The sequence below is a fragment of the Pleurodeles waltl genome, chromosome 1_1 (assembly GCF_031143425.1).
Source record: "Pleurodeles waltl isolate 20211129_DDA chromosome 1_1, aPleWal1.hap1.20221129, whole genome shotgun sequence".
Classification (NCBI taxonomy): Eukaryota; Metazoa; Chordata; class Amphibia; order Caudata; family Salamandridae; genus Pleurodeles; species Pleurodeles waltl.
This window is the reverse complement of record NC_090436.1, coordinates 635,933,491-635,945,532: the sequence shown is the minus strand read 5'-3', so window position 1 is coordinate 635,945,532 and position 12,042 is coordinate 635,933,491. Positions and strand designations below refer to the sequence as shown.

The following is a 12,042-nucleotide window of genomic DNA, read 5'->3' as shown; positions in this document are numbered from 1 at the left end:
GCTAACCAGGCCCCAGCACCAGTGTTCTTTCCCTAAACTGTACCTTTGTCTCCACAATTGGCACCCCTGGCATTCAGGTAAGTCCCTTGTAACTGGTACCCCTGGTACCAGGGGCCCTGATGCCAGGGAAGGTCTCTAAGGGCTGCAGCATGTCTTATGCCACCCTGGGGACCCCTCACTCAGCACATGCACACTGCTTGCCAGCTTGTGTGTGCTGGTGAGGAGAAAATGACTAAGTCGACATGGCACACCCCTCAGAGTGCCATGCCAACCTCACACTGCCTATGGCATAGGTAAGTCACCCCTCTAGCAGGCCTTACAGCCCTAAGGCAGGGTGCACTATACCACAGGTGAGGGCATAGGTGCATGAGCAAAACCTTAGACATTGTAAGGGCAGGGTAGCCTTAAGAGTATATGGTCTGGGAGTCTGTCATACACGAACTCCACAGCACCATAATGGCTACACTGAAAACTGGAAAGTTTGGTATCAAACTTCTCAGCACAATAAATGCACACTGATGCCAGTGTACGTTTTATTGTGAAATACACCCAGAGGGCATCTTAGAGATGCCGCCTGAAAACATACCCGACTTTGAGTGTGGGCTGACTAGTTTTGCCATCCTGCCACACACCAGACATGTTGCTGGCCACATGGGGAGAGTGCCTTTGTCACTCTATGACCAGTAACAAAGCCAGTACTGGGTGGAGGTGCTTCACACCTCCCTCTGCAGGAACTGTAACACCTGGCGGTGAGCCTCAAAGGCTCACCCCCTTTGTTACAGTGCCACAGGTCATCCCAGCTAGTGGAGATGCCCGCCCCTCCGGCCACTGCCCCCACTTATGGCGGCAAGGCTGGAGGAGATAATGATTAAAAACAAGGAGGAGTCACTGGCCAGTCAGGACAACCCCTAAGGTGTCCTGAGCTGAGGTGACTCTGACTTTTAGAAATCCTCCATCTTGCAGATGGAGGATTCCCCCATAGGATTAGGGATGTGCACCCCTCCCCACAGGGAGGAGGCACAAAAAGGGTGTAGCCACCCTCAGGGCTAGTAGCCATTGGCTACTATCCTCCCAGACCTAAACACACCCCTAAATTGAGTATTTAGGGGCCCCCAGAACCTAGGAAGATAGATTCCTGCAACCTGAAGACGAAGAAGGACTGCTGACCTGAATCCCTGCAGAGAAGACGGAGACATCAACTACGTTGGCCCCAGCCCTACCGGCCTGTCTCCCCACTTCGAGAAAAACTGCAACACCAACGCGTCCCCCAGGGTCCAGTGACCTCTGAAGCCTCAGAGGACTACCCTTCATCTAAAAGGACCAAGAACTCCAGAGGACAGCGGCCCTGTTCCAAAGAAACTGCAACTTTGCAACAAAGAAGCAACTTTTAAAGACCATATGTTTCCTGCCGGAAGCGTGAGACTTTCCATTCTGCCCCCGACGCCCCCGGCTCGACCTGCGAAAAACTAACTCTACAGGGAAGACTCCCCGGCGACTGCGAGCCAGTGAGTAGCCAGAGTTGACCCCCCCTGAGCCCCCACAGCGACGCCTGCAGAGGGAATGCAGAGGCTCCCCCTGACCGCGACTGCCTGCTTCAAGGAACCCAACGCCTGGTAAAGATACTGCACCCGCAGCCCCCAGGACCTGAAGGAACCGAACTCTAGTGCAGAAGCGACCCCAAGGTGGCCCTCTTCCTAGCCCCCCCCTTGCCTGCCTGCATCGCTGAAGAGACCCCTGGGTCTCCCATTGAAACCTATTGCAAACCCGACGCCTGTTTGCACTCCGCACCCGGCCGCCCCTGTGCCGCTGAGGGTGTACTTTCTGTGCCTACTTGTATCCCCCCCGGTGCCCTATAAAACCCCCCTGGTCTGCCCTCCGAAGTCGCGGGTACTTACCTGCTGGCAGACTGGAACCGGGACACCCCTATTTCCATTGAAGCCTATGTGTTTTGGGCACCACTTTGACCTCTGCACCTGACCGGCCCTGAGCTGCTGGTGTGGTAACTTTGGGGTTGCCTTGAACCCCCAACGTGAGCTATCTTGGACCCAACTTTGAACCCTGTAAGTGCTTTACTTACCTGTGAACCTAACAAATACTTACCTCCCCCAGGAACTGTTGATTTTTGCACTGTCCATTTTTAAAATAGCTTATTGCCATTTTTGCCAAAACTGCACATGCTATTGTGATGATTCAAAGTTCCTAAGATACCTGAGTGAAATACCTTTCATTTAAAGTATTGTTTGTAAATCTTGGACCTGTGGTTCTTAAAATAAACTAAGGAAATATATTTTTCTATCTAAAAACCTATTGGCCTGCAATTGTCTTTGAGTGTGTGTTCCTCATTTATTGCCTGTGTGTGTACAACAAATGCTTAACACTACCCTCTGATAAGCCTACTGCTCGACCACACTACCACAAAATAGAGCCTTAGAATTATCTCTTTTTGCCACTATCTTAGTTCTAAGGGGAACCCTTGGACTCTGTGCATGCTATTTCGTACTTTGAAATAGTACATGCAGAGCCAACTTCCTACACCCTTGCATAGCACACCCATGCAAAGAGGGCCTACTGTGAGGCCCCATCACAGGTGGCACGTTTTCTTAAGCTTTCCACAGTGGGATTTAACTTTGATGTTAACCTTCCCGTTGGCTTCCCTGTTTGAACCAATTAAGTCACTTGGTGTTTTTACTGAAATTAAATACTGTCTTCTTGGAGGTGATAACTTTGGCTGTAGGGGCTGTAAACTATACTGTGTACTTTGCATTTTCCCTTCCTTTTTGCACATGGTTGTGTCTGCCTTCCACCTTTCATCAGAGGGAGACAACCAGCTTGGCCATTTCTGCGCTCGTTGAAAGTGAATGCTTACCACATGAGCAACTGGCCAAGCCCTCTATCGTAGTACGTAGTTTTCCCCATTGACTAGTATTACAGTCGTTAGTTACAGGAGCCTGCATTAAAAGTTGGGATTCCATGGTCACAAGCCCCATCATAATTTGAAGTCACAGTATGCTTCAGCCTTGTGAAAGGCAACCATTGTCTATGGTGAGAGGATTATCATGAAACCAAGATATTCTTCATTCAATATTGACTTAATTCTTATAATTTTGTAACACATGGAATCACGTTTGCTTTAACCAAAAGTACAACTGTGTAGTTAACACATGTAAAATTATGTTGAACAGACTTTTTACATTGCATTTATTTCTGAAATTACTTAATTTAATTTTCGTCTTTTAGGGTGTCCCCGAAAACACTTCTAACGTTTTGTACAAATGGAGTACTGCTGCGCACACTGATGGCAGGCGACAGCACACTGTCTACAGTCACGCATGTTATTGTGGTAAGAGCATTATTGGTAGCAGTTTCAAAATTAATATTTCAAATGGTTTATTTGATGTAAATTCTGTTTCTTCCTGTTTCTTTTGGCACTTAATTATTTTTCACATACCCAAACGGTTTATAATGCTATAATACTCTCATAAAGGCTCCAGCATTGGGAAAAACAGATGTATTGTGCCTCCACAACCCCATCCATCGAGGCTATTCATTCTATTCTGTAACTGACCTGTATATACCATTAGACAGGATAGTCTGCTCTACTGCTGTCTGTCCACAAGTCTTTGCTTGGGCTATTTAGGCAGGGGCAAATCCCATCATAGCCCACTAACACTTTATCTGGATTGGGGCAGAGTCATCCCACCCATCCCCGTCTGGTGTCTTCAGCTCTCTATTTTGGAAGATACTGCCTTATGAAATACCTTTGCATGCCAGGTACATTACTATTTTACATCCAGTGATGGTATGGCTTTCTCATTAACAGCAGAATGAGAAGTATTTAAGGTGGGGGTTCAAGAATACTGCATACAGGCAGTGGTGGGCTGCAGTAAAACCCTGAAAGGGACTTCGCTTGAGTAGAAAAAGTCTGCAATCAGACCGAGCGAGAGCTAGTCCCAGACAAATTGATATGGGGATCCCTAGGTAAAATTCATGAAGAGGAAGCATCCCTATTTGAGAAGCTCCATTGCATCAAGTATACAGCCCATTCCTATTCAGAATGTGATAAATCGGGCTGCGTTTTGGCTTGGATACTAAACACTGAAGCAAGCCACCTTCTTCAAGACACGAGTTGGAATCTTTTGGCTGTGTTTTGAAGAAGGTATCTTTAATCATTTTGGTCCACCAAAATGCTTTATGGATACCCTGGACTCATTTCTTATCTCACCTTAAGTGCTTTTCAAATAAGAATTAACATATAATAGAAACTACATGGCAAGAAAGAATCATAAATCGTGTGAGTTTTTTATGTAACCTTCTGTTGTCCATGTATTTTTTTTTAACATTGTTTTTACGTCTCCATAAGTGATATAGTTTTCTATATATTTGTATATTTATGTTTGTTGTAATGTTTGTATTTGATCTATATGAATTGCTCTGTTTATTTAAAAAAATATATATTTATTTATTAAGCATTACATTAGCAGACAATAAAGTCAGGTGATAATCACATGTATATATTTACATAGAAGGATGGTTTTGAACTAAACCTGACACGTTGAATAGTAAGAACAGCTTACTTTGTAATCATTTGAACCAGAGAACAACATGTAGAACCCGATATGCAGTCCCATTCCCACCTACTCGAGCTGCGACGTTGGTTCTATCATCTTCTGTCAGTCAATACTTAATAAAGTTGTCCTTGCAAGAGTTCAGTTTATTGTCGTAGTTGTTTTATGAATAATGAACAGACATAAACCCGATGCTCTTCTACCCGTGTAGTTGTTCGAGTGCTTCCCCCTCTTGAGACTTGTGTACATTGGTATGTGTGACAGCATATGCGAGCAGTGCCCTAGCCATCTCTACCGAGGCTAATAATATTTCTTGTGCCTTGTTGCCCCTTTTGTCCCTTCAGGTCCTTCTCAAGTGTACCTTCTCCGCCCCTGCCCACTCCACCATGTCTGACTCCCATTTATTTCTTGTTGGGGCGCTGGGACTAAACCAATGAATGGTTGTACGTCTTTTTGCAACCACGAGGCCCAGCATTGTTAAGCATCTATGCAACTTTCTGGCAGGGTTTTGTGGTAGGAGTCCTAATAGACATTTATCAATCTCCAACGGAATATCCCATCCCGTAGTTGCTTTCAGCTGGCAGAGGATCTCCCCCCAGGAACTTTGAATTGCTGAGCAGCTCCACGACAAATGAAGACAGTCTTCATCTTCAGTCCCACACTTTGGAGGGGTATATGGCATACATACGTCTGGGGGTGAGATATAACGTATGCATAAAATGATATTGAATTAATTTAAAGCAGGCGCTAACCACCATCTCTTTAATAACCATATATTTTCTAATCCAATCTTTAGGGGTTAATTCTTTCCCCAAGTTTTTGTGCCAAGGATTTTCCACCAGTAGGGTTTGTATCAGTTTATCTGAATGTAGCGCTCGGTATAAGTGGGTTGTGAGCCTGCGTTCGAACGCCCCGCCCTCCCCATGCCCCCCACCCCCAGCCATCTCGAGCCGAGTGCTTAGTGTTTGAGTAGACATGGGCACTTCAGGGAAAGTAGGACATAGTTCTCTAGCTATAGCCACAATTTTGGCGAATTGTAGGAAGTGCTGTGCACCTAGATTAAACAATTCCTGTTCTTGTTGGTATGTAAGAAATCTACCATCAGGGTAGAGATCGGATAGCGTGAGACAACCAGCCTCCTGCTCCCTGGTCACCATCATTACTTGTTTCATCTGTACAACGTGGGATAGTATCCAGATATCCATGTTTGGGGCGTAGAAAGAAACCTGGAAGAGTTTTGTTTTTGTAGTGTATAATAAATCCCATCTCCTTGGTTCTGAAGAGTTACTCTCTTTCTATTTTTCCAAAGTGTCTTATACCCATTGCTGCAGATAGGGTTTTTTTGCAAACATGATAGCATCAATTCATTACCTGCTACATTAAACATGAAAACTTTCAATGTCATCCAGATGGTTTATCTTTATAAGAAATGTCTGAATGAGAAAGAAGAAAAATGCAGAGTAAAGAGCATTGATGGGAGAGATTCCACTGCAGTCAATTGTTCAACATCCATACAGTCGTAACCAATTAAAACCCTTTCTCCTGTCCTTTCTTTGAGGAGATCTTGGGAGCGGAAACATAAACTGGAAGTTCACTATGTTCTTCTCCTCTAGAACTCCTGATGTTCTTTTCATAGACTCATCCTTAATTTTTGCCCCCACACCACAGTAGCACAGCTGGGAAAGCAGTTTCTTAGGGTGAGCTTAAAAGATAATGCTGAAGAGGACAACAGAGTGCTTTAGTGGGGGACACAAAAGTGGAAGACTATGATTCATCACCAAATTGAAATAAAATAATCCCGGCAGGGTAAAATGGTAGGGTTAAAGTAGTTTAAAGTTTAGTGTTTTCCCTTTTACTCTTCCTTTTAAAGCAGGACCTTTATTAAAGACAGACTTCTAATAGTGTAAATATGTGCAAAAAGAGCAGTCATTGAGACCTTAACAGTTTCTTAATATATTAGTTGAAGTTGAGGCTCTGATCAAAAACCCTTATTTATATTTTCATATTTTTCTGTTAAAGGATGAAGTCCACGAGAGGGATCGCTTTAGTGACTTCTTATTAACGAAGTTGAGAGACATACTCCAAAAGCATTCTGCTCTAAAGCTGATTCTGTCCAGCGCTGCCTTGGATGTTAATCTGTTCCTCAGATATTTTGCAGGTTGCCCAGTCATCTATAGTAAGTACCTTTTTTATAATGGTTGCATTTTTCATATTTTGGCGTCAGAATTCACTTTAATTATATTAATAAATGTAGGTGCTTAGATTCATGTATTCATTTTCTTATGTTGCATTTGTACCAATAGGGCTTTTTCTAATGTCTGAGCACTCTAACATAACTAGTACTGTGCAAAAGGACTGTGAGTGCAAAATGTAGTGAAGAAAAATCAAGAGGTAAAAAATTGACTTTGAGAGAACAAATGACAATGGGAGAAAAAATTGTCAGTTTTTGGTGGGAAAAAAGGGATTTTTGTGTATATATCTACCTAACACAAAGTAGGTTTACATTTTCCTGAAACAGAATCCTTTGTTCAAATTGTAATGCTTTAGAAATGTTTGAACTAACCAGAGAAAACAATTGATATGGGGCTTAAGTATTTATGAAAAGGGAAAGTTGGAGTGGTGTCTTAAGTAGTTATGCGTTGGTGTTGAATCCTGGAACACTATTTACTTAACATCCAATAAAATATTTTGCTTTAGAATAGCCAATTTTAAAAACCGAACCATATTTTGGTGGTCTGTCTGCAGGCTGTATTGGTCAGACTTTGTTTATTTTCTTAAAAATGATAAAAGTGACTCATGCAAAAAAAGTCACTAGAAAAACTCTTTCGTAAACATTTTGTAAAAGAAACATGAACAAATAGGTGGATTGAATCTAGACATGGTACAGCCTTCAGAGGCCAAAAAGTGACAGATATTGTTGCAAAGCACAAACCACAAGAATCCTACCCTGCCCTCTCAGTGGCAGCTGAATCAGTTTAAATTGTTACAGAAAATGAGGATCTCCCTATTTCTTCACTTTTTTAATAACCTCAATGAGGATTCCCCTGAAAAACGATAAACTTAAGGAATGTTTCCTCCTGATTCAAGGAATACTTTTGGCTAGTCCTAAACATTGAAAATAGTCGAAAGACCACCCATTGATAGACAGTGGAATGTAAGAGATTATTGTGGAGCTCCTAGAAAGTCAATCAAGACAGTAGTGTCTTGTAAAAGTGTGAAAGCGCAGACTGTCCTTCGTTAATTTGGGTGAGCAATCATTAAGGGCTCTGCAGGTGTCTGTTTGGCACAAGAGCCCACTTCACATAAGGCCTTCCCTTGTAACATGTAGCTGACACGTGCGGGTTTAGCAAAGCAAGTGGGTCTCAATTAATGAGCTAGACTTTGATAAGGCAACTGGAACCTAAACCTTTTTCCCATTGGAAGAGCTGCATTGAGAATAAACATCACATGTACCCAACGGCATGCAGCCAACAGCATAATTCTGTGCTATAAATATTTGCTGTATTGCAAGTTTTGTGGGAATACATGTATATACAATAATCAGCAAGTTTTTAGAATTCTATACAAGCTAACGAAATACCATTAAACACTAATATTGCAGGTACAAATATTAATCTCTTAAAAATGTAATAAACAAATGCATAAGTATTCCAGTTCATTAACGTCACTAAATGCATGAAATATTTTTATAATTTTAAAATCACTTTATATAGTATCCTCTTACTTGGGTTGTTAATAAACTGTCCAGTCAATGTATGCCGTAGCTGCAGTTGCCCTTAATCAATTTTTTTTAACTTCATTCAAATTACATCACCTTTTATTGCAGGCTTTAGTTGGATGTTTATGGAATTTCCTCAACTATTCCTTTAAACACACGTTAGTGAAATATGACTATCTGATAGACACTTCTAGTTGCAGATTCCTTACCTTAGAATTTCCCCCAAACGTCTGACTGGATCTGGAGATTTTTCTTCTGCAGTACCCTTGTGCGCCATCAGGTGGAGTCAATTGACTCCGCGGCCGTCATTGGTGTCGTGATCATCGTGATGAAGTCAAGGTTGTACATAGGCGCAGCCTCTTCCCGGTGACGTTAGTTCTTTTCTTTCTGCTCCACGCATTGACCAGGAGAGAGCTTTTGTTGTGTTTTTTGGTGACTTTTAGTGCATTGAGGATGACCCCGAAGACTGGGTTCAAAACCTGCAAGGACTGTCGCTGCATGATGTTGGTGACGTCTACCATCCTCTGTGGTGTATCTGTTCCACGGTAAGGAATCTCCAACTAGAAGTCTCTATCAGATTAACTAGTTACTTAACTTTGGTGGCAATTTGTCTGGTAGAGACATATTCTAGTTACAGATTCCTTTCACACCCACCCATTCTCCTTCCCGCTTGCAAATTGATTTCTAGAGACAGGGATTCCCCTCTCAGGGCCTTAGTTCTGGTGCACCATTTTCAGTGTTTGTTGTGGCTCTGTGCTTTAGCATGGAAAGTCGTGAAAAGAAACTGACGTCACTGCCCTGAAGCGGCGCCTATGTACGACCCTGAAGTCATCACAGCGACCATGACACCAACGACGGACGCAGAGTCGACCAACGCCACCTGACTGTGCACATGGGTACTGCTCGGAGAAAACCAGCCTGACATCTAGGGTTAATTCTAAGTTAAGGAATCTGCAACTAGAATATGTGTCTCTACCAGATAAATCGTTCCCGAAGGTCAAAGTTTTAACTATGGCTGCAGTCATAACATGCATTCCCATTCATGAAGAATGAATCAGGGTGTGGAAACATATTATGCATTGTTTACTTTTAAATAATATTTTCTTGCGCACTCATATACAAATCTCCCATATACACTTTCTTTAGTTACTTAATTTAAAAAAATCAGTTTGTTGGATTTTAGTGTACAAACATAAAATTATATGCTAAATATTATTTGTACATATATGTATATATGTTTGGCGGCATGTGTAGCTGCAGATTCACATGCTGTGCATTATCCTGCCATCTAGTGTTGGGCTCGGAGTGTTACAAGTTGTTTTTCTTCGAAGAAGTCTTTTCGAATCACGAGACCGAGGGACTCCTCCCTTTCGGCTCCATTGCGCCTGGGCGTCGACTCCATCTTAGATTGTTTTCTGGTCTGTAATCTGTGTTTGTCACCAGAACACAGGGAGGATACTTGTGAGGCTTGTCGAGCGTTTTGATCTAAAAAGATCCTACGTGATTGACGAGCGAGAAGACTGCAAATGGCGTCGACACCGAGAGAACAACTCGACGTCGGAGAGGAGGAAAGAATTTCCATCCAGGGGACGGACTCTGACGAATCCGAAAGTGAGCGACCCTCGACGGTGCAGAGAATAGTGAGTAGAACTGCCCCGTCCAAAACTCACACAAAGATCGTTAAGGCCAAGGGGACGCCACCGCCAGCAGGCCATGGCTTAACCCATCGAAACGAAGGTGACCAAACATCGGCACCAATAAAGGCCAGAGATTTGCTGAAGACTTGAGATTCCGGCACCGAACGATCTCGACACCGAGAGTTCGACTCACCCAAAGTGAGAAAAATATTGTCGGAAGCGAAAAAGGCATTTTCTGAAACATCGGTACCGAAAAAAGCGGCTTCAGTGCCGAAAAGAAGCTCTTACACAGAAGAGCAAGGACTTTCCAGCCAAATGCATGAAAGACACAGGTTTGAGCAGGAAATAAGTATGGATGAACCAGACCATACGCAAAGGAGGTTGCATATCTAGAAAGAGACTGGGAAAATACAAACTCTGCCTCCAATTAAAACCAAAAGAAAACTGGCATTTCAGGAGACAGAAATGCAGCCGAAGGCGAAGGTGGCCAGAGAAAAATCCCCACCACCAAGTTTTTCACCACAACCTTCCCCACTACACTCACCACAACTGTCTCCAGTGGGAACACCTCCAATGCAGTCACCTACACATACAGGGATGACACAGGATGATCCTGATGCATGGGACTTATATGATGCATCAGTATCAGATAACAGTCCGGATTGTTACCCAACAAAGCCGTCACCTCCAGAGGACAGTACTGCATATACGCAGGTACTATCCAGGGCCCACAACGTAGCAATGCATTCTGAGCCAGTAGAGGATGATTTCCTATTCAACACTTTGGCATCCATCCACGCTTCCTACCAGAGTGTGCCAATGCTCCCTGGTATGCTCAAACATGCTAAACAAGTATTCCAGGAGCCAGTTAAAGGAAGGGCTATCACGCCTAGGGTGGAGAAGAAGTACAAGCCTCCCCCAACGGATCCTGTGTTTATAACTCAACAACTAACACCGGACTCGGTGGTTGTAGGAGCAGCAAGAAAGAGGGCAAACTCTCAATCGTCAGGAGACGCTCCACCGCCTGACAAAGAGAGTAGAAATTTTGACGCAGTGGACAAACGAGTGGCAGCACAGGCAGGCAATTAATGGCGGATCGCTAATTCGCAAGCCCTACTTGCTCGCTACGATACGACACACTGGGACGAGATGCAACACATTATACAACACTTGCCCAAAGAACACCAGAAATGTGGCCAGCAGGTTGTGGAAGAAGGACAGGCAATATCCAACAACCAAATAAGGCCCGCACTAGACTCGGCAGCACGAACGGTCAACACTCCGGTAACCATTCACAGGCATGCATGGTTAAGAAGCTCTGGATTCAAGCTAGAAATCCAACAAGCGGTGTTGAACATGCCTTTTAACCAAGAACAATTGTTTGGGCCGGAAGTGGACACAGCAATTGAAAAGTTAAAGAAAGACACGGACACGGCCAAAGCCATGGGCGCGCTCTACTCCCCACAAGGCAGAGGCACATTTAGAAAGCCACGATTCAGAAGGGGTTTTCGAATACAAACACCAGAGCCTTCCACCTCTCAAACCAGACCCACCTATCAGGCACAATAACAGAGGGGAGGGTTTCGTGGCTCATATAGAGGAGGACAATTCCCAAGAGGAAGGGGAAAGTTCCAGACACCTAAAACAAGCCCAACCAAACAGTGACTCCAATGTCCCAAAACCCCAACACTTATCACCAGTGGGGGGAGACTTACTGCATACTATCAGAACTGGACACACATTACCACAGACGCATGGGTCCTAGCCATTATCCAACATGGTTATTGCATAGAATTGACAAATTTCCCACCAGATGTGCCCCCAAGGGCACACAATCTGTCCAAACAACACTTAGACCTATTACAAATAGAGGTCCAAGCACTATTACAAAAACAAGCAATAGAGCTAGTACCCAACCATCAAAAAAGGAACAGGCGTCTACTCACTATATTTCCTAATTCCAAAGATGGACAAAACGTTAAGACCTATCTTAGATCTCAGAACACTGAATCTCTTCATCAAGTCAGACCACTTCCACATGGTAACACTTCAAGACGTGGTTCCCTTACTAAAAAAGGAGGACTACATGTCAACATTGGATCTCAAGGATGCGTACTTTCAC

At 43.6% G+C, this 12,042-nt stretch overlaps 1 protein-coding gene across 4 annotated transcripts in view; it reads left to right on the top strand.

The window, feature by feature from the left end:
* YTHDC2 (YTH N6-methyladenosine RNA binding protein C2) overlaps positions 1-12,042 on the top strand; it is a 999,369-nt gene that overhangs the window by 215,462 nt on the left and 771,865 nt on the right. For all 4 annotated transcript variants that reach the window (XM_069226524.1, XM_069226522.1, XM_069226518.1 and 1 more), the window contains exons 7-8: positions 3,238-3,340; positions 6,585-6,741. In XM_069226524.1, the coding sequence (XP_069082625.1) occupies positions 3,238-3,340; positions 6,585-6,741 (260 nt within the window). The remainder of the gene's footprint in view (positions 1-3,237; positions 3,341-6,584; positions 6,742-12,042) is intronic.